The 24319-nt window shown below is 36.3% G+C and overlaps 3 protein-coding genes across 3 annotated transcripts; all 3 read left to right on the top strand.

Moving 5' to 3' along the window:
- Positions 1-8752: 8752 nt before the first annotated feature.
- Positions 8753-10711, top strand: thbd (thrombomodulin). The gene has a single exon (XM_048207804.1). It carries the CDS (start codon positions 9072-9074, stop codon positions 10536-10538), a length of 1467 nt encoding a protein of 488 aa, XP_048063761.1. The 5' UTR covers positions 8753-9071; the 3' UTR covers positions 10539-10711.
- A 4092-nt stretch (positions 10712-14803) lies between these two features.
- LOC125278549 (toll-like receptor 5) lies at positions 14804-17633 on the top strand. Its single transcript, XM_048207807.1, has one exon. It carries the CDS (start codon positions 14804-14806, stop codon positions 17447-17449), a length of 2646 nt encoding a protein of 881 aa, XP_048063764.1. The 3' UTR covers positions 17450-17633.
- A 2107-nt stretch (positions 17634-19740) lies between these two features.
- Positions 19741-24234, top strand: LOC125278550 (toll-like receptor 5). The gene is made up of 2 exons (XM_048207808.1): positions 19741-20606; positions 21265-24234. Exon 2 carries the CDS (start codon positions 21275-21277, stop codon positions 23918-23920), a length of 2646 nt encoding a protein of 881 aa, XP_048063765.1. The 5' UTR covers positions 19741-20606; positions 21265-21274; the 3' UTR covers positions 23921-24234.
- The last annotated feature ends 85 nt before the right edge of the window (positions 24235-24319 follow it).

Consider the following 24319-nt stretch of genomic DNA (forward strand, 5'->3'; position numbering starts at 1 on the left):
TAACTTAGTAAGACTAGACTTAGTGATTTATGCAACTGGCTCCAGGTGACTAAAAATATGTTTTGGCTTCAGTGCCTCAGCTTTTCGATGGTAACACGAGCAACAAACAAGAAACAGGAAAACCCTGCTTGTATTAAAACGTATAGGTCTATTGTACAGAAACAGTACAGCAAATGTGTCTAGGGAAAAGCATTGTGTTTGGCTCACGTTGGCACATTCCTGTAGCTCCACTGGTGAAGTCAAGGACACTGGTTTGATTTCCAGAGAACACATACAGATAAGTGTGGAAAGCGATGCAAGCTGCTGTATGAAAGTAAGTGCCAAATGCATCAATGGATCATTAAGAAATGAGTCAAACTTGAAACTATATTTTGCATTTCATTTGAGATCATTATTAAACAAAGAGGTGAAAGGAATAATACAGGCAGGTGGGATCAGAGATTACCAGAGCCGGATTTGAACTTGGGTTGTTTGTACAAAAACACTATTGTGCACCATATTGGAGCCTTTTCACAACCAATCAGACTGCAAATCCGCATATAAAAATAGGCATATATTTTGTCCCCATCACAATGTCCTTTTTTTACGCTTAAAAATGAAACATGACTTTTTTCCTTCTCCAGAACACATAAGAAGATATTTAGATTTTTTTTTTTTTTGATCCATATAATAGTTTGCACACATATAATTTACATCACAAACACAAACAAACTGATTCTTGCACCGTCTGCTAAAAGCACTGTTTCTTTTTTTGTCCTATTGGAAGCTTCATAATCTCCATCTGTTCCTACTTTCCTATGTTCTCACTATTTAGGAAATTATTAGCAGGAATATCTGTGTTTGAGATCAGCGTTCTTCCCAAGATTGTTTTGCTCATCATTGATAAATAACATCTTTTGACTTTTACTAGTAAATTATGTCAAGTTGCAAAGAGGTCAGTGCAGAAACAGAAAATGGTTCTGAGCATATGAACTTAACTTTTTTTAACTTATAAGTTCTCTCTTTATATTTCAAAAATGGTGCATTGCATGTTTTTTCAGAACATTTCTAAGATAAGAAATATGTATTTGCAAATATAAATCCGCTTCATCAATATAAGTGTGTATTTATGGTGAAATGTGTGTGCATGATAGAGAAATAAGAACATTGAAATTTAAAGGAATGTTACTGGTTTAATATTGCATGATCTGGGACCAGTTATTGTTAACTCTTAGCTATCAGTAATTTAATAAAATAAAGCTCTCTCTCTCTCTCTCTCTCTCTCTCTCTCTCTATATATATATATATATATATATATTAGGGATGCACCGATATGAAAATTTTGGACCATACTGATAACCAATAATTCTGTATATTTAAAAAGCCGATAGATATTTTTTATATATATTTTTTAATATATTTTTTAATATATTTTTCTATCAAATTTTCTTATTGGCCAACAACGATAACATAAAAAAATAACATATATCAGCCGAGATATATATATATATATATATATATATATATATATATATATATAAAAAATGAAAAACTTAAACTTAAAAAATGTAAACAAATAAATTAATAATTAAATAAGTAACTAATAAGTTGAAGCACTAAAATTACAAAAAATAATCAAAAATAAAATAAATAGAAATAAAAAATAAAACTAATGAAAATCTAATTAAAACCAAAACAAAATTACAAAAACTTACAAAAACAAAAATAAATCTAAAATAAAAATAGTTAAATAGAAATATTAAAATTAAAATTAATAAAATTCAAACTAAATCCAAAACAAAATTACTAAAACTTTTAAAAAAACAAAAAACTGAAATGTTAAATAAAAACTATGAAATAAGTTATGTGGAAATAAAAAAATTCAATTAATAAAAATCAAACTAAATCCAAAACAAAATTACTAAAAGTTATACTAAAATTAAAATGAAAGCTAAAAAGAATTTTAAAAAAAATAGATACTATACAAATAATACTAATATAACACTTCCTGTGACATACTGTTGATTACCACAGAACAGTTATTTTTAGACTCATTTTGACATTAACACCCTTATTCTGTAGAAAAGTTGGGACTTTTCTAGGCAGACAACGGTTAAAACTGTTAAAAGTTCATGTTTGATATTTTTGTCATAAGAGGCACGTCAGCGATGACACAGTATTTTACTCACTGCGCAGCTGCTCGACGACAGAAACATGCGCAGCTGGAAGACAGACAGACAGACAGTTACTCACTGCAGACATGCAGCACTCATGTTAGTGAAAGTCATAGAATCATAGTAAAACAAGACTTTCATCGCAGTATGGTTGCGAAATTTCTTGACGTCTTGGTAGCAATTAGATTGCCGTCTGGTTTTCTGATGCATTTCCAGTAGAGTCACTTTAATAAAATGAGGTTTATGTCCTTTATGGTGTTCCAAGCCTGCATGCAGTTATTCTGACTGAATAATGACTTAAACGTTGTCTGTTCCTCACAGAACACTATCAGAAGACTTGTGCAAAACTTGCATGGACTACTTTTATGATCTTTTTATGTTTTTTTCTTTCTTATTTTTTGGAGCTTTACAAGTGTGTTCACTATGAACTCGAAAGAGCTGAATGAGGTTCCTTCAAAAAGCCTCCTTTTGTGAAGAAAGATGCAACATGAGGGTGTAAATGACATTATAATAATCAGAAATATTTCTTGAGCAGCAAATCATCATATTAGAATGATTTCTGAAGGATCATGTGACACTGAAGAGTAATGATGCTGAAAATTCAGCTTTGATCACAGGAATATATTCACATGGAAAACACTTGTAATAATATTTCACAGTGTTACAGAATTTACTGCGTTTTCAGTCAAATAAATGCAGCCTTGGTGAGCAGAAGAGAAAACATTCCAAACTTTAGTGAAAACTTGAGGAGGAACACTTTTGAATTAGAATGAATTAATTAAATTTAGAATCTGGAATGTTTTTGTTGCTTCTCTCTACTCTTACTGGAATCCTGTGGGCAATTCAATAGTAAAACATGTTTTGAGTCATGCATGTGAAAGCCGTATTACTTCATGACCTTCACAGGCATTACATCAAAATTTATGAGTAAAATATGGCCTGTAGTAAACATAACTTGACGATACTTGGAGAATTAGTCTTCTGGGTTTTGATGTCATGCTTGCAGCACACTATATGCCAGATAAATATAGCTCGGTTTCATCTACTTGGATCGTTCTGATGTCCTTATTCATGATACGATCAGCACAGTTTTGGAGCTCTACCCAGAGACACAGGATGTTTCAGGAATTAAAGGAACAGTTCAGCCTTTTACTCACCCTAATGCTGTATATGAACACAAAAAGATCATTTATGAAGAAACTTCCATGAGGTGATCACATCTGTAAAACCCCCAAACCCCAAAAACCCATGACTTATATTCCATTTATAGTTCCTGTCCTCGATTCTGATTGGTCAATAGCTGTGTTTTATTCATAAATCACGGCTATGACCGCTTTACCCAACGGTCCTGTGTATCACTACACAACACCCTTAGCAACCACTCTTAGCAACATAAACTGTTTGTTCTCAGTTGATATTGTTCATTGAAGCTTAATGTATTATGTAGAAGAGTATTGTGAGAAAGAGATCGAGTGAGTTTATTACCTGCATTCAGATTCAGCATTTTCCTTCAGGTCAGTCCTATGTTCATAATAAAAAATCTGTTAAATGTCCGATGTATTATCTTGTCCTTTTAACAGTTAAGGGCTTTCCCGTGACTGACAGCACTATAGTCAAAGCATTTGTCAGATGCGTCTTGTTTCTTTTCAATATAAAAGTCTTTGCTACTGACTGACACATTCATAAAGACAATATTTGCTGCCATCTAATGGCGTAATAATGTAACTTCTGTCACGGTTCACAGTCAGGGACTATTTTTTCCGGCGGAAGGAAAGCTTTTAGTGAAAGTTTACTTCATGAAAGTTGCATTGATACAAATTTTTGGCTTTAATATTTGTATTGTGTGGTAACTGTTTTATAAAAGCAATAAGGTACTTGAGGCTAGTGCTGTATCATGATTAAGTCACGGCTAAAGAGCGTTGTTAAGCACGATGCGAAGCGGACTTATTCACAATACAGCACAAACTCATACCTTATTGCTTACATATGCTCTATACATGGCTTGACATTAACTTATTTGCACACCAGCCACTGTGTTTAGTAGTTTTCCAAAGTTAGCCACTCATATTTTCTCTGGCCACAATGTTGACATTGATACTATGGGCGAAAACTGCATTATAGATATTTTTAATATTATCTCATAATTTGGCAGCAGGTATATTAGGCTGCTGTCACTTTAAGACCTGACGCACTGATCCATTATACTGTTACATGTGCATTTTCTTTCTCAACTGTTTACATGAATACTTGCCAAGACCGGCATTTTGAGATTATTTTGTGTGCATTTGACTGTTTAAGTGTAATAAGCAGTGAAAAATAACTCAATTTAGTACTGGTAAGCACTTGTAAACATGACAGCGTTAATCTTCCACGAAGGGGTTTGACATCATGGCATTTGTTTCTAGTTGGTCCGTTAAAGAACGTGACACACACGTCTCAGATATTTCTGTAGAATTCAACCAACCAGATGACAACTTCAAAACTCCTGAAGTGTTTCCAGATAAGTGTGCCATATGCGTCAGATGTTTAGCCAATAGTCTGTGGGTGTGTTGAGTCAAGCCCTTGCTCTGTATTTCAAGTCTTCTGAAGTCATATGCAAGCTTTGCTTCAGTAACAAAAGCTATTCCTTTAAGGATCATATGCTTCACACCCAACTCTGAGGTGCACCGCCAATGTAAACATTCATGCATATGTATATCTTATATAAAAATGTCCAATGCTAAATTACTGCCATCTGGTATTGAATCATGCTGGGCCACTCAGACCGAGACATTTTGCAGAGCTCCAGTGGAGTAATTTCAGCAGGCACAGACTGGATATCCTCCAAATCCTCGCTGAACTCCAGAGCTTATCCAGTTTTCCCTTTAACCCAGTCGGGGCCTCACCGTTTACTGTGAAGAGAGCAGAAAACATTTGTGGTTAGTTACAGTCATATTTAACAGTCGAAGAGAGTGTGCTAAAAGCAATAATCACTATTACTATTGCTCCTCAATGCATTAAAACCTCTTCAAAACACCACAAAAACTGCATGCGCACTCGCAATGCATTAACATTGTGTTTGCATGGGGAAAAACCAGTCATGTTTTCATCAGAAGATAAACCTTTAAGTCTGTATGTGGAAGAAATACTTTCTGGGAAATGTAATAATTTATGATTCTATCTACCCATCTTTTTACTCCCTTCCATAGGATTATATCACCATATAAATTAAATTTAGGGATCACTGCAAGATATGTATAAGAAAAAGTGATGCACATTGCAAAGTCTCCCCAACACCAGCAGAAATGATAAGCTGGTCTGACCGCATTGAGAAACTGCGGTGTAAAAAATGAGAGTCATTAATCAGATTTTGCATTATCTTATCCTGTCAGGTACATTGAGATTTAAAATTAAGAATAAAAATCCTTCCAATCCATAAGTCATTTAATGCAAAAAACATAATGATATAAGATTGTGTTACACGTCAGAGTGAGCAGCAAGCCGCTTGACAATTGATGCATTTAGAGTGAATTATGCATCTGTCTCCACTGTGTAGGATGCTTGTTTTTACCACATAGTTTTACCTCATAGTTCTTAAATTGCATAACAAAAATCTACGGAGAAATAGTTTCTAGCCTGGGGTCAAACAGTCTGTCCAACAGAGTCCAAAACATTATTGAACCTGCTTTAACATATTGTGGCTTTTCACCTCCAAACCTTCTAGTATTTCAGCACTGAAAAACAAATTGGTGTTGGATTTCCATTGTCACTCAGAAAATTTCACAAAGAATTACAAAGAAATGGCAAGTAACACACTGAATTAAACTTGATTTTTTTTAAGTAGAAAGAGTAGTTCAGTAATCCTTATTTTATTTACAACTTTTTTACAGCTGACGGGTTTTGGGCACAGAATGCCTTCCTTCAGAATGCCTGAAAAGTAAATAACAGGAACCTAGAAATATAAACAAACTGGACTAAAATTTAAACCATCCAGTTCTCCATAACCCTATCACGCCACATGCTGCAGATTTTGTATAGCACCATTTCATCTCAATTCATCTGCATTTTCAGATTTTCTTCTCAATTAAATTGCAATTTATTTTGCAACAAGGTATTTTGAGAGTTGCCTACCTTCAGGATAATCATTTGCATTTCATTTGCTTAAAATGTTGCTTACATAGGCAGCTCACTGAGTTAGCAACAGATTCTCTTCTGTGAACGGCAAAGCAATAAAATCCATGTCGAAGTCAGCAGGTTCCAAAAACAAGAGCATAGGAAAGGGAGGATGTGTTTTATGGCTTTGTCTGCAGGGAGAGGTCCGTTTTCTAAAGGGTAGAGACAGCAACACTCAGACCTTGATTTGGATGTTCATTTTTTTTTTTTTTGGTAAATGAGCACATTGGTGATGAGGTTAAAAAGAACACAGTGTGTTAAGTTAACTGGTGAAGCAGAGTGATTTAGTAGATGTTTTTAAATGGATTGTTGTTGTAACTGTTACTGGAAGTGCTGCACAGTCACCCAAGAGAAACCTGGAGTAAAGTGAATGCCCCAAAAACATGTCCAGGGCAAAATCAATAGGAAAAAAATACAAAAATTACATTTTGCAATTTTTCTTAATAAACTTTAACATTATTAAAAATTAATGTTTTGTGGTTTTGCAGTGATGCAATAGAACCATTTTTGGTTTCTCAAAGAACCTTTCAGTGAATAGTTCTTTAAAGAAACATTTTTTCTTAATGTGAAGAACGTTTAAAAAAAATCTAAACCTTTTTTTCACTATAAAGAACCTTTTGTGGAATGGAAAAGTTCCATGAATTTTAAAGGTTCTTCATGGAACCCTTGATGCCATTAAAGAACCTTTATTTTTAAGATATATATATAAATTAAAGGCAATTATTTTGATTTTTGGTTAAAATATGACCCCGACATGTTTTGACAGGTTTTGTGAGAGCACAATGAAAACGTGAAATGTGAATTTTAGTAACTAAGAGGTTCATGAAGGTCCTTTTGTGAGGTTTACGTTTAACACTTACAATGAATGACTAAAGAAATTATTTTTTTTATTGATAATTGATTATTTTAATGACAATTTGAACTGAGTTTGTGTCTTGTTCTGATTAAAGTCTATTCTTCACGCAGCACTCTAAAAAATAACTAAAAAAATGAAACAAATTTACACAGTAAAATACCGTTTTCAATTGAAACGGTAATATACCAAAAAAATGCATTCTGGGTAATATTTGTCATTTTAAGAAAAGAGGCCTATAGGCTACTTTCTCGAAAACCACAAATTATATTACCCAGAATACATTGTAATACACCGAAGTAATATTCTGTAAAAACAATGCATTCTGGGTAATATTTGTCGTTTTCAAGAAAGTAGCTTATAGGTTACTTTATCGAAAATGACGAATAATATTACCCAGATAACAATACAGATAACATTAACTGTGATGTAAAACAAAGGATAACATTATCAAATGATTCTCTTATTGATTCATCAAGAACCAGATCCGGAGCCTTTTGACTGCTTCTTTCTAGGTGCAAAAGATTTCACTAATTGTTTAAAAAAAAAAAGAAGAACGATATCCTTCCTTTCTTCCTGAGGATATGACTGGAAAGAAAGCAACAATGCTATTACAATACCTGAGCAGGAAGGATTTGACTGCACCCTGCTTGAGAAATTATATTACTAACTAATACAACATAAGGAATGATTTCTGAATTAGACTGCATGATTACATTTTGATGATATGAGTGGTGCCTGACCGTGCATAACTCACCGATTAAATTTGGAAAAGGATTAAATGACTGTTTCATGACAATTTCCTTCAATTTCCTGCCATGAAAAGGTCACCAAAATAAGAACAGGAGCATCTCGTGAATGTCACTGAATTGAAAAATCAACAGTCACACAGATGAAAGTGTAAATATGCATGCAGAATATCCCGTCTTTAACCAAAATCAGTAATCACATGGATTTGATTGGTATTCAATCATCAAGGCATCCTTACAAAACTTAATTTCGCCCACTCTCTGCCTGATTTATGTTCTGTTTTCATTCTTTGTCACTAATAAAACAATCCCAGTCTTCTTGCAATGTTTTCCTTTCATGGACTGTTCTGGAGACTGATCTATGAAAACTTCCTACATGATGAATGTACAATTTGTTTGAGGTGTGACAGAAAGGAAACGAGGAGAAAGTAGTTCAGGGTGGGTCGCATTTTTTTCTTTGACCAACGCTGTTTTTTTATCAGTCATCATGCACACACCTACAGACCTCCAGTAGTATCAAAATCTAAATAAACTCCTTTTGTTGAGCGCACCGATATCCACCCAGTTTCTTTGAACTCATGGAAACAATGATATACTGTAAGAACACTGATAAATTAAGCGTCCGTTTCCACCCTTTGGTGTATACCAGTAATTACTCACTGGACCAACATGGAAAAAGGTTGTAAATAGTCTAAATCTATACATAGATGTATTGAATTTATGTTTTCCTTACTTAGGCTACTGTGACATCTACACTCAATACAAACCCAAAATTACACAATTAAAATGACTACTCAATCTTACAAAACTTCTATCTATCTATCTATCTATCTTAGGAAGATAGGAAGAGTATAGCTTGACCAAAACATAGTTAGGCGAAAAGGCGACATCTATTTGCGGTAACTACTTTGGAAATTAAATCTTCAGATGGATATCACATATCCAAACACATGCGCGCCGACTGATAGGAAGAGAGAAAGAGAGAGAGGAAGAGTTAGTGGAGCTCTGGGATCTCTGCCAGATAACACGAACTTCCTTTAATTTTTGGAGACATGGATGTCATTATAAATGCGGCACGGCACACCTCGTACTCATGAATGTGAACGATCCGCTGGTCACTTCGCCATAACTTCGTGAATATCTTTTCATAACGTGTCAGCAGAGATGAGAGAGATCCTGGGAATGGCGCTGGCGCTCGTTGTTCTGAGAGTTCACGGGGAAAACATCAGTGAAGGTTTTTGTGTGGAGGGAAAATGCTTCGTCGTCCAAACCAACAGCGCGACTTTTGATGAGGCGCAGAAAGTCTGTCGGGAGAAACGAGGACATCTGATGACCGTACGCACCCAAAAATCGGCTGATGTTCTTTCTAAGTTGTTGAAGGGAACTTCTGGAAACTTTTGGTTGGGGCTGAGATATCAGTGCTCAAACGATGGGTTAAAGGGATACAAATGGGTCACTGGGGACGATACGAGCCTGTATATCAACTGGGAAAGCGACCGAGCGATTTGTTTTCCACAATGTGCATCGGTATCACAGAAAGTTCAGAAACTGGCCGAAAGACCTTGTGATGAAAGAATCGAAGGATATTTGTGTGAATATGACAATGTCGGTTACTGTAAGCCGCTGAGCAACGATGCAGACGTATTATATGAAATTCCTTTCGGATTTAAGGCAAACGAACTCCAAGAAATTCCCCAAGGCACCAATGCGACATTGCCGCCGCTGAGAACGAGACACGTTTGTTTCGACGGCTTCTGGATTCAGGCACCTTGGACTTGTGAAGTTTTTGGTGGTGGATGTGATTATAAGTGCCGTTTGAACGGGAAAAACTATGAATGCTTATGTCAGCCTGGATTTAAACTCGACAGCAACAAAGTCACATGCAGCAAGGAGGAACATGAGCCGGCATTTAAAGTTGCAGATTTAAAGTCTTCCGAAGACTGCAAGCCCGGCTATCGCAATGAAAGTGGGGTTTGCGTTGATGAGGACGAATGCGAGTCTGCACCATGCGAGCACGACTGTATAAACACTGAAGGTGGTTATCAATGTAAATGCAATGAGGGATTCATACAGTCGACGAAGGAACCGGACAAATGTAAGATGCACTGTACGCAACCCCAGTGCCCAGCTGAATGTGACCCCAACAACGAGGACCAGTGCAACTGCCCCGATGGTTTCCTACTTGAAGGCACAGACGAAAAAATATGCGTTGACATTGATGAATGCGATAATAATGAGTGTGACCAGACGTGTGAAAATATACCTGGAGGATTTGTATGTTCCTGCAATGAAGGATTCGAGCTTTTGGGCGAGTCTAAATGTGTGAAAGAAGACTTTGAGGGTTCAGGCAGCTCAACACCTTTTGACTTTTTTACACCTACAAGCACACCCCCAACCGACAAGCCAATGTCAATCTCAGCGGGCAGTCTTTTAGCAATAATGGTGGCCATTGTTGTTTGTATTCTTGTACTGGTCTGCCTCGCTCACTGCATATTGAGACGTTTTTGTCAAATGCACAATTACGATGTGCACAAAGGCCACGAAAATATCTACGATTTTCAACAGGTGATCATTGAAAAAAATTGCACTGAACAGTCATTCCCAAATCGGTATTTAAAAAGAGACACTTAAAGCCAGACTTCATGCAAACAAATGTAAATAGTAGTAAATTTATTTGATTGTATTTGTAAACAAATATATTGTGGTGTCAGAAACTTGACTTTGCACAAGTTTGAATAAGTCAACAATGTCAGTATTCCTGAATGGTGGAGTTTGAAGAAAATAAATATTATATTTTAATATAACGTGTAGCAAAATTTCATTTACTGTACCTTGTTTCGTTCTCCCTCTGCAACATCTGTGTCCAAATACGCAGATAGATTGGAAAAGACAGTGTGGTATTAATGAACAGTAGTTCTAAACGTTTTATTTTCATTTTATTTCCAGTATTGCCCTCCTACCTGCTGGTTTTCCCAGTCATTTTGGTAAATAACGTCCTCTAGTGGGCATTAAGGAACAACTAGTTCAAATGCAATTTTGGTTTCTTCATACTCACACACAGCTTCACATGGTTAGTGTTTTATCTTTGAATGGCAAGAGTTAGTGTCCAGTCATTTCATTTGGCTAATCCTTGAAAGAAGCAATTTGAGCTTTTGGACGAGTTTATATGTGTGAGAGAAGACTTTGAGGGCTCAGGCAGCTCAACACCTTTTGACATTTTTACACCTACAAGCAGATCCCCAACAGACAAGCCAATGTCAATCTCAGCGGGCAGTCTTTTAGCAATAATGTTTGTCGTTGTTTGTATTCTTGTACTGGTCTGCCTCGCTCACTGCATATTGAGACGTTTTTGTCAAATGCACAATTACGATGTGCACAAAGGCCACGAAAATATCTACGATTTTCAACAGGTGATAATTGAAAAAAATTGCACTGAACAGTCATTCCCAAATCGGTATTTAAAAAGAGACACTTAAAGTCTGACTTCATGCAAACTGAAATGTAAATAGTAGTAAATTTATTTGATTTTTATTTGTAAACAAATATATTGTGGTGTCAGAAACTTTGCACAAGTTTGAATAAGTCAACAATGTCAGTATTCCTGAATGGTGGAGTTTGAAGAAATAATATTATATTTTAATATAACGTGTAGCAAATTTTCATTTACTGTACCTTGTTTCGTTCTCTCTCTGCAACATCTGTGTCCAAATACGCAGATAGACTAGAAAAGACAGTGCGGTATTAATGAACAGTAGTTCTAAACGTTTTATTTTCATTTTATTTCCAGTATTGCCCTCCAGTGATGCGCGGGTTGATCCAAAATGAGCGGGTGCCTGCGGTCACCCGCGGTTACGAGTCATCCAAAAATATTTTTAATGATATTCGGGTCGCGGTCGGTCGGGTCGTTTGAAATAAAGATGCCAATTAAACCTTTGTAATTTATATAGTACTAGACACAATTTTCTATAAAATACATAGGCCTACACTTTATTGGCTGAATAACTGGCGCGAAGATGACGCACGAGCTCAGTCTGCAGGTAGAGATGGAGGCGGCAAGAGAAAAGGTGAAGACTGGGGAGTAGAAGCTCCGCAAATACACAAATAGAAAGAGCAAAGTGTGGGAGACATTTGCCGAAATAATGAAAGATGATGACCAAAGTGCTGGCTTTGTCATGTGTACTTCTTGTGATGCTATTTACACATTTTAAATGCATATAGCTCAGTAATGTCAGTTTTATGTATTTTCTGAGAGGGGGCGGGATTTTTGTTGGGAAAGTCGGGGGAGAGACGCACACTTCGATTAAATTGGATAAACACATGCAGCAGTTAAGAAAACGAAACGAAATAAATGAATAAATCAAGCCTTTATTACATAACACTAGGCTATATCATACAGCATTCAGAAAAAGAACAGTTTGCGCTCCTAAGGGCTTTAACACTTTTCCAAAAGTGGGCCTTCTCTCAGTTGAACTGCTGATGAATTCTTCAAGCAGGGTCGAAACATAAACATCGCATTCATCAATAATATGCATCTAGACAGCTGAAATGGAAAATGATGGGCTGCCTCAAGAACTGCCTGCTCTCGCCGCTGCACCTCTGAGCGCACCACGTCAGGGCCTGAAACATTTCTCTCCTCCACAGGCTGGATTAATGGATATTATAGGCCAGGGAGGCTGATGGGGGACGTATGGGAGGGGGGCGGCCACACACCCCCGCACCCCTAGTTCCTACGTCTATGGCCCAATGACGCTACGATGAGCATTTACTACTTTTAAAAAATGCGGGTCGGGTACAATATTTTCTTTTTTTTTTTTGCGGGCGGGTTAGTTGAAAACGTCGGTCGGGTGCGGGTTGTTTATACATTGACCCGCGCATCACTGTTGCCCTCCTACCTGCTGGTTTTCCCAGTCATTTTGGTAAATAACGTCCTCTAGTGGGCATTAAGGAACAACTAGTTCAAATGCAATTTTGGTTTCATACTCACACACAGCTTCACATGGTTAGTGTTTTATCTTTGAATGGCAAGAGTTAATGTCCAGTCATTTCATTTGACTAATCCTTTAAAGAAGCAATTCGAGCTTTTGGACGAGTTTAAATGTGTGAGAGAAGACTTTGAGGGTTCAGGCAGCTCAACACCTTTTGACATTTTTACACCTACAAGCAGATCCCCAACAGACAAGCCAATGTCAATCTCAGCGGGCAGTCTTTTAGCAATAATGTTTGTCGTTGTTTGTATTCTTATACTGGTCTGCCTCGCTCACTGCATATTGAGACGTTTTTGTCAAATGCACAATTACGATGCGCACAAAGGCCACGAAAATATCTACGATTTTCAACAGGTGATCATTGAAAAAAACTGCACTGAACAGTCATTCCCAAATCGGTATTTAAAAAGAGAAACTTAAAGCCAGATGTCAAGCAAACTGAAATGTAGTACATTTATTTGATTTTATTTGTAAACAAAGTCAGTGTCATTGACCTTGCACAAGTTTTAATAAGTAAACAATGTCAGTATTCCTGAATGGTGGAGTTTGAAGAAAATAAATATTATATTTTAATATAACGTGTAGCAAAATTTCATTTAGCCTACTGTACATTGTTTCGTTCTCTCTCTGCAACATCTGTGTCCAAATATGCAGATAGACTGGAAAAGACAGTGCGGTATTAATGAACAGTATTTCTAAACGTTCTATGTTCATTTTAAGTTCCATTCACGTCACCTCGTATTTACCGGAATCTTGAAATGACAACACGTGACGTTATATTCGGAGCTGTTCACGTCCTTTTGGTCATTGGACTGGGAATTATGCGTTTCCATGGCACCACTATCAACGCCTAATAAATCAATCTACAGCGGTGGTACAGCGGCCACGTGGTACATGTGGGAGCTTTCAGAAAACTCCCAGCTTACAAGCTGTAATTACGAGCTCTATGAGGACGTGAACGCTTTTTACATGCTAGAATCTCTTAACTACAGGAATTACGAGGCCGTGTGAACGCACCTTTATTTCCAGTATTGCCCTCCTACCTGCTGATTTTCCCAGTCATTTTGGTAAATAACGTCCTCTAGTGGGCATTAAGGAACAACTAGTTCAAATGCAAGTTTGGTTTCTTCATACTCACACACAGCTTCACATGGTTAGTGTTTTATCTTTGAATGGCAAGAGTTAATGTCCAGTCATTTCATTTGGGTAATCCTTGATCATTCCTGTATTTATTTATTTATTTATTTATTTGTGAACAAATTAACACCGATTCGGAAACTAGTTCAAAATAACAGTATTCAATAAAAAAATTGTTGTTAATGCTAAAATAGCCTATTGCTACCGTTGAAAACTTCGGAATTCCGAACTTCCGAAGCTGAAATAATTGTAACTTTTCCAGAATTACAGTGCTCAAACTTGAGGAACTCCTCACCGGAAAATGAATCACTGGGTAAGAAAGTTATTTCCTATTTCAGAGATGTTGAGAAACACTAATGAAATAAAGGGAGAGAGAACGGAGGGATAACTCATTATCTCCGAAACTCGAGCGAGAGGACGGGTTGTTCTTTATTTGAAGCTGAAGGGTTATCGAAGCGTTCTCATTATTTAATGCCACGACAAGGCTTAAGAAAACTCCATGGATTAGGGACCGAATCTGGTAAGACGCTAAATTATTGCTCGGTTATTGGACATCAACTTTATAGTGCAGCTTTCAGATTACTGCATGTATCAGATTCTTTCCACGTTAAAAACGTATGTTATAGTAAAAGCTTTTTCTTAAAGTCACTGAACTTTTAACTTAAGCAAACAATAATAAAGATAATCTTGTTCTACACAAGTATTAACTTAAATAGCACATCCTCTCAAAAATAGCCTCATGTTTTGTTTTGTTTTTCCCACAGTTCTCTCAGAATGGGATTTACATTCATTCTGATCCTCTTTGGACTGTGCATAAACACTGAAGTTGTGAAATGCACCTCTGTGTGTTTAGTTAATGGCTATGCAGCCTTCTGCGCATCTAGAGGTCTTCATCAGGTGCCAGAGCTTCCCACGTACGTCAATTATGTGGATCTGAATTTTAACAGCATTGCTGAACTCAACGAAACATCCTTTTCTCGTCTTGAAGGTCTACAAGTCCTTAAACTGGAGCAACAAACAACAGGACTTGTGATCAGAAACAACACGTTTAGAAGACTCTCCAATCTAATATTACTTCAGTTAGACTACAACCGCTTCCTGCAAATAGAGACAGGGGCGTTTAATGGATTATCCAACCTTGAGATTCTCACGCTCACTCAGTGCAGTTTAGATGATGCAATTTTGTCTGGTGACTTCCTCAAACCTCTGGTGTCTCTTGAGATGCTTGTCTTGCGTGAAAACAACATTAAAAGAATCCAGCCAGCATCGTTCTTTTTAAATATGAAGAAATTTCATGTGCTCAATCTCTCTCGCAACAAAGTGAAGAGCATCTGTGAAGAAGACCTCCTCAGCTTTCAGGGTAAACATTTCACGCTTCTGAAACTATCCTCTGTGACACTGCAAGACATGAATGAGTACTGGTTAGGATGGGAAAAGTGTGGAAACCCATTTAAGAACATGTCCATAACTATATTGGACTTATCTGGAAACGGCTTTAATGTTAACATGGCAAAGCGTTTCTTTGATGCAATCACTGGTACCAAAATCCAAAGTCTCATTCTCAGTAACAGTTACAGCATGGGCAGTTCTTTTAGTTATAACAATTTTAAAGATCCAGACAAATTTACTTTCAAGGGTCTTGGGGATAGTGGTATTGAGATTTTCGATTTGTCCAAATCAAAAATTTTTGCTTTGTCAAGTTCAGTATTTAGTCATTTTCGAGATCTAGAACAAATTACATTGGCAGAAAATGAGATCAACATTATTGAAATTGATTCATTTTGGGGTATGACAAATTTACTAAAGCTAAACCTGTCCAAAAACTTCCTGGGTAGTATTGATTCTAATACATTTCAGAATCTAGAGAAGCTCGAGGTGCTTGATTTGTCTTATAACCATATAAGGGTGCTTGGCGATAAATCGTTTCAGGGACTCCCAAGTTTACTCAACTTAAATTTAACAGGAAATGCTCTTGAGTCAGTTCATGAATTTGCAACCCTACCTAACCTGAAGATAATCTACTTGGGTGACAATAAAATTTCATCTTTGTCTAGTTTACCCAACATTGCTAAAAATCTTACAACCCTTGACCTGGAATTTAACAAATTAAAGTCCTTGTCAGATCTCTACACAATACTACGGGAATTTCCTCAAATAGAAAAAATCTTTCTTCAAGGTAACACGTTTTCAAGTTGTTATAATCACAGACAAATAGTGTCTTCAGATAAACTACAACTTCTTAATCTTGGAGGTTCATCTATGCAGATGATCTGGTCAGAAGGAAAATGTTTAAACGTGTTTAACAATCTTCATCAGTTAGAACAGCTTTCTCTGACTGCCAATGGGCTACAGTCTCTTCCAAAAGACATTTTCAAAGACCTTACCTCTTTGTGGATTTTGGATTTGTCCTTCAACTCTTTGAAGTACCTTCCAAATGGTATATTCCCTGAAAGTCTTCAAATTCTTAATCTTGAATATAATTCTATTTATTCAGTAGATCCAAATCTCTTTAGCACCCTCAGCTACCTCAGCCTCCTCAGCCTGAAGAAAAACGATTTCCGTTGTGATTGCAACCTAAGGGATTTCAAAACTTGGCTAAATCAAACCAACGTAATCTTTGCTCACCCCATTGAGGATGTGATATGTGCCAGTCCTGAGGATCAGTACATGGTTCCGGTTGTGAGATCCATCATACAATGTGAGGATGAAGAGGAGGAGAGAAATGCTGAAAAACTGAGGCTTGTGCTTTTTATTTTCTGTACCGCATTTATCATAGTACTCACTGCTAGCGCCATCATTTATGTCCGTCGACGTGGCTACATCTTCAAGCTTTACAAAAAACTCATTGGCAAACTTGTGGATGGAAAGCAAGAAGAGCCTGATCCTGAACAATTCTTGTATGATGTGTTTCTCTGTTTTAGTTCCAATGATATTAAATGGGTAGAAAAAGCGCTGCTGAACAGACTAGACTCTCAGTTCTCAGAGCAGAACACACTCCGCTGCTGCTTTGAGGAGCGAGACTTCTTACCTGGGGAGGACCATCTTACCAACATGCGAAATGCTATCCAGAATAGTCGAAAAACCCTTTGTGTGGTGTCTGAACATTTCCTGAAAGATGGCTGGTTACTAGAGGCCTTCATTCTGGCACAAAGGAGGATGCAAGTGGAGCTTGAGGACATTCTGGTGGTGCTGGTTGTAGGGAACATACCGCAGTACAGGCTACTGAAGTTCAAACAAGTGAGATCGTACATTGAGAACAGAAGATACCTTCTGTGGCCTGATGACAGCCAGGACTTGGATTGGTTTTATGACCAACTTCTGCATAAAATAAGAAAAGATACCAAGGTTAAACAAACAAATCAACCAAACAAACAAACAAAGCCTGAAGCATTGAATGTCCATGCAAACACAGCAGTATAATTATGGTATATCTGTTGATTATATATTTTGTAAAAACTAATCACCTTTGGTTTCAGATTTTTAATGCATAATGCAGATCTTGGTTAGGTATAATTATGCATTATCTCATGTTTCCTATGTTTGTAAAAATGTTTGTCTGTGAACCTGCTGATAATTTCAGTAAATATCTGAAATGCTAATTCTATTCTGTGTCCCGGTGCCAGTGGATAAAGACTTCAGAATACTCTTCCAAATTTGCAAAATCTTAACATCTTCAACCACTTGTGTGACTATGACCCCGCCAACGGAGCTTGCAAATCTATAATGAAATGTGAATTACAATGAAGAAATTAAGCAAATTACATTTAACTATAAATTTACAACCTAAAAATGTTAACTGGATAAAAAGACACTCAGTGTACTCTGATACTATTTTCTGAATACAGGAAAAATGGCAAACTAGGAAGCCACTAGTGAAAACACTATGACACAATATGCGTAATCACAGTTTGTACATTGTTAATGAAATCTGTAAAGAAACCTCAGTATTGACAAATTCTGTCATGGCCTGTGTACTTTGAACAGTTTGGAAATACAGCAACAGGGCTGTCGCTCGAGGAGAGAACAATGGGAGGGCCCACAGCAACAACCTGCACCGGGGTCACATGTCTGATTAAGTAAATATTGAATTGAAATCCTACCATGGCTGACAACTAATTCCATGGTCTTCATCGAAGAACTGATAATATATTCTTAGCTGACCTCACAATGCCATCTGGCCAAATTTCCTGTTATGATCCCTTCATTGTAATAAGGCACACTGCAAAAAAAGACAACATTGCAAAACTAATATTAACATTGTGCTTTATATACAGAAAGCAATCTCTCAGGGGCACCTTGTGCAAACATAGCTTACCAAAGAAAAGCCTTCAAATTCATTTCCTGTTCCCTTAAAAAAAATGTAATTGCCATCTACCACTAATTGTATAGTATTTATATTGTATTCATATTTTATTTATTTCACACAATTGTGATCTGATTGCTTCATATAACAACAGGTCCTTCTTTGGGCACATGGAGGAACTTGCTTTTAAAATATCCCCATTGAGAAGTCAGGTCCATTGTGCAATCAAAAACGCTTTGTTTGTGTTGGCTTTCAGAGTTACTCAAGAGTTACTTTTTGTTTTAACTCCCATCTTACTCCATGGTGTTTAATGATAATTCTTCTGTTTTAACTAAACATGAAAAAGACCATTACATAGACGCAAACTATCTACAAACTCATTCTTGTTTTTTCTCATTAGTGTGTTTTTCTAGGACAGATTTCTGTGAAAAACATTTATAAAACAATTTATAAATAAAACTGCATTAAATTGGATGTAACATTTTACATAACAGTGATTTTACGATTATTTTACTCCTATTACATAAATGTAACATTATTCGACTTTCAACAGGCAAATGCAGAAGTAGGCCTCATTAATTATGGTTCTACTTATATATGGTTCTACTTATATCTACTTCTACTTATATATATTACATTCTGGTTGACAAAGATATCTACAAAAATATAATGTAGGTCATCGTATAAATACATATTTTAATACATTATAAAACTATAAATATATAACTTGCAGTTTCTATAACCTTTGTGACATAATTTTTTCCTTAACATAAAAGAGGAATACTTTCCCCAATACATTTATCATCAAATAAATTAATTTCTCAAAATGTGTGGCCCCTTATGTAACCTGACATTAAAAATACTTTATAGCTTTCATATACAGCTAAATATTTTGCACTTTTTAATGCATAGATTACTTTAACAAGGTAAAAAAAAAAAAATACTATAGTAAATACTATAGTGTTTTTGAACTATACTATAGTAAATTGTAGAATATATATATATATATATATATATATATATATATATATATATATATATATATATTAGTATTTACAACACTTTGTTAATGAATGCTACAGCATACTGTAGTATTAACTATAGTGAACTGATCAACTGTTATAAATACCGTAGTATACTTTAGTTTTTACTACAGTAAACTGTAGTGTATTGTATAATATACCCTAAAGTTGTAGAAAACTTAGTACAGTATTGGGTAACGTAATTTGTTTATATTACTATAGTTGTTATATTATCACAGCAACTATAGAATTACCACAATAAATATAGTATGGTTCAAAACCACTATAGTATTTACTATAAATTACTATAGTATTTTTGAACCTGGGTAGTCTTAATTGCCAATTTCTTAACTTTAAACTGGTTTGTTTTGCAGGGGCAAATTGAATCTGCCAATAAACAAAAACAGCCTTAACTTAAAATCTGACAAACCACACATACGAGCGATTTTATAATTAAAGAAATCGTCCGGAAAAAGAGACAAAATGACCGTTATTTTTTGAATTGTAAGCGCCCGCGCTTTTTGTAGGTTCGAGCGGCTTTTTTTAAAGCAGGCAGTCACTTGATTGTTAAACGTTCATCTAAATTAATTTATTTAATGCTGAACTCCACTATGTTTTATCAAGTCACTGTCAGTATCCTATATTTGAACAGTCACAGGCACATGTCTGCTCATTATTAAAGTAGGCGTTGAAATGTGAAATATGACTTAAAGGAGTCGCTATTCTAGATATAACTGTTTCTTTAATGAATAACATTCAAAATTATATCAATAACATGAACTGCCCCTATGTAGTAAATATTGCTGCGAACTGTACGCCGCCTATAGTACAAGACGAGCACAGCGTACCACAGAGCGGAGTAAATACGTACTGCACATTTTGGGGCTTAGCATTGAAAAGGCAGCGGGCTATAGCGAACAATACTGCACATTTTGGGGCTTAGCATTGAAAAGGCAGCGGGCTATAGCGAACAAAACTACACCGTTGATGTGCTGAATCTCACAGAGAGTTTGCAGTGTCTGAAGAATGTTCAGGAATAACTCTTACCGGAAAACGAGTCACTGGGTCAGAAAGTTATTTCCTTTTTCAGAAACATTGGGAAACACAAATGAAACGAAGGGAGAGAGAACAGAACAACTCCGCATTATCGCCGTACGGAACTCTTGAAACTATCTGTTGACTATGTGACTATCAGATGACTTCAGAAAAGGCTAAACAATTTGTGGCCGAACAGTAAGACTCTAAAATACTGGTGGGTTGTTATTAGACGTGAATTCTGTAGCAAATCTCCCATATTACCTCATGTATGGTACTTTAAAAACTACTGTGGTGTTTTTCTCGGCATTCACTGAACCTTCTAACTAGTTTAGCAAACAATTAGTAAGATAAACTAGTTGTACAGAAGTACAGGCTGTACTTTATGCATATTATTTTCAGATAACCTATACGTTTACTTTCCACACTGGATTTAGAAACTTTAATGCACATTTTAATGCACTTTACTTCATAATTATTCATAATGTACATAACATTTCATAATTAGTTGTAACCAAAAGTTACAGTGAATTTTAATATTTGCAGATTGCTTTTTACATCTAAATTGGTTGTTTTTCATTTAAATTGGTTGTTTTTCATTGGTTGTTTTGTTTTAATGCATTATACATTATAGTATGTATGATAATGGTGACAATTATTCATGATGAGACCATACAATGCATTAAGATGTGCATTACAAGGCAAAATTAATCCATTAATCCAACTTACATAGTGCACTATGCATAAAGGCTTTAAGTAAAATATTACTATCATATAATAATCCATGTGTTGTACCAAACCTGTCTGAATTGCAGCTGCTGTGGAGTACAAATTTTAATTTGTGGGTTAACTGTTGTAACCTTTGTTTTCTACAGGGATCTCACAATGGCAACAAGATGCACTTTATCTCTGATACTCCTTGGATTATGCGTCAGCACTCGAATTGTGAAATGCACCTCAGTGTGTTCAGTTGGCGCCTCTGTCGCAGTCTGCATTGATAAAGGTCTTCAAGAGGTTCCAGAACTTCCCCCATATGTAAATAAAGCGGATTTGAGTAAGAACAATATTGCTGAACTCAATGAAACATCCTTTTCTCATCTGGAAGGTCTACAAGTCCTTATACTGATGCACCAAACAACAAGACTTGTGATCAAAAACAATACATTCAGAAGACTCTCGAATTTAACATCACTTCAGCTTGACTACAACAACTTACTGCGAATGGATACAGGAGCATTTAACGGATTATCAAACCTTAAAAATCTCACTCTCACTCAGTGCAGTTTAGATGATGCAATTTTGTCTGGAGACTTCCTCAAACCTCTGGTGTCTCTTGAGATGCTTGTCTTGAGTGAAAACAACATTAAAAGAATCCAGCCAGCATTGTTCTTTTTAAATATGAGGAGATTCCATGTGCTTGATCTCTCTCGCAACAAAGTGAAGAGCATCTGTGAAGAAGACCTCCTCAGCTTTCAGGGTAAACATTTCACGCTTCTGAAACTGTCCTCCGTGACACTGCAAGACATGAATGAGTACTGGTTAGGATGGGGAAAGTGTGGAAACCCATTTAAGAACATGTCCATAACTATATTGGACTTATCTGGAAATGGCTTTAATGTTAACATGGCAAAGCGTTACTTTGATGCAATCACTGGTACCAAAATCCAAAGTCTCATTCTCAGTAACAGTTACAGCATGGGCAGATCTTTTGGAAATAATTCAAAAGATCCAGACAAATTCACATTCAAGGGTCTTGAGGCGAGTGCTATTACGATTTTTGATCTCTCCAATTCAAGCATTTTTGCTCTGTCATCTTCAGTATTTAGTTATTTGTCAGATCTAGAACAAATTACATTAGCAGAAAGTCAGATCAACAAGATTGAAAAAAGTGCATTTTTGGGTATGACAAATTTACTAAAGCTGAACCTGTCCAAAAACTTCCTTGGTAGTATTGATTCTAGTACATTTCAGAATCTAGAGAAGCTCGAGGTGCTTGATTTGTCTTATAATCATATATGGATGCTTGGATATAAATCATTTCAAGGACTTCCAAATCTACTCAACCTAAATTTAAGAGGAAATGCTCTCAAACATGTACATTTATTCGCAGCCATACCAAACCTGGAGAAGCTCTACTTGGGTGACAATAAAATTTCATCGGTGTATTATTTAAACAAAATTTCCAAATATCTTACAACCCTTGACCTGGAATCCAACCAACTTTCTTCCATGTCAGATCTCTATGCAATATTACAGGAATTTCCTCAAATTGAGGAAATTTTTCTTGAAGGTAATGAGCTTATTAATTGCCCTAATGACGCACACAAAGTGCTTTCGCAAAAAGTACAAATCCTTGATCTTGCATCTGCAGGTTTGGAAGTTATCTGGTCAGAAGGAAAATGTTTAAATGTGTTTAACAATCTTCATCAGTTAGAAAATCTCTCTCTGAGTCACAACTTGCTACGGTCACTTCCCAAAGACATTTTCAAAGACCTTAACTCTTTGTACCATTTGGATTTGTCCTTCAACTCTTTGAAGTACCTTCCAAACGGTATATTCCCTGAAAGTCTTCAAGTTCTTTATCTTGCATATAATTCTATTTATTCAGTAGATCCAAATCTCTTTAGCACCCTCAGCTACCTCAGCCTGGAGAAAAATGATTTCCGTTGTGATTGCAACCTAAGGGATTTCAAAACTTGGCTAAATCAAACCAACGTAATCTTTGCTCACCCCATTGAGGATGTGATATGTGCCAGTCCTGAGGATCAGTACATGGTTCCGGTTGTGAGATCCATCATACAATGTGAGGATGAAGAGGAGGAGAGAAATGCTGAAAAACTGAGGCTTGTGCTTTTTATTTTCTGTACCGCATTTATCATAGTACTCACTGCTAGCACCATCATTTATGTCCGTCGACGTGGCTTCATCTTCAAGCTTTACAAAAAACTCATTGGCAAACTTGTGAATGGAAAGCGAGAGGAGCCTGATCCTGAACAATTCTTATATGACGTGTTTCTCTGTTTTAGTTCCAGTGATATTAAATGGGTAGAAAAAGCGCTGCTGAACAGACTAGACTCTCAGTTCTCAGAGCAGAACACACTCCGCTGCTGCTTTGAGGAGCGAGACTTCATACCCGGGGGGGACCATCTTACCAACATGCGAAATGCTATCCAGAATAGTCATAAAACCCTTTGTGTGGTGTCTGAACGTTTCCTGAAGGACGGCTGGTGCCTAGAAACCTTCACCCTGGCACAGTGCAGGATGCTAGTGGAGCTAAAGGACATTCTGGTGGTGCTGGTTGTAGGGAACATACCGCAGTACAGGCTACTGAAGTACGATCAACTGAGATCCTACATTGAGAACAGAAGATACCTTCTGTGGCCCGATGACAGCCAGGACTTGGATTGGTTTTATGACCAACTTCTGCATAAAATAAGAAAAAACACTAAGGTTAAACAAACAAATATTAAAGTTAATGAGGGTGAAAAAAATCTTGACGCAGCAAATCTGCAAGCAGACACTGCAGTGTAACTATGAAGGACTTTGTATAATTCCTTGCTTTGCTCCCAGGTTCTCATCCATCCCACTTTGTTGAAATTCTCTCTATTGGACAATGACATCAACAAATATTAAGCATATAAAGCTGGAAACCATACTGTATTGTATAGTTATAAATGTTTATTTTGTATTATCCATAATGTGTTTGTACTTCTCAGTGTCAGTTGGGTAGTTAAAGGTCAGTAGAACGGTGACATTTTTTATATATTATGTAAATACTCCATTTATAATCACCTTTTATTTTTTTATAGTGTTCCAGGATTTGGCAAATAAAATCTTACAATTCACACCATGTGTCCAAATATCTGTGAGACACTACTTATAGACCCATATATGACCAATTGATATAATTTATATATATATATTAGAACC

This window comes from Megalobrama amblycephala, linkage group LG11 (assembly GCF_018812025.1).
Source record: "Megalobrama amblycephala isolate DHTTF-2021 linkage group LG11, ASM1881202v1, whole genome shotgun sequence".
Taxonomy (NCBI): Eukaryota; Metazoa; Chordata; class Actinopteri; order Cypriniformes; family Xenocyprididae; genus Megalobrama; species Megalobrama amblycephala.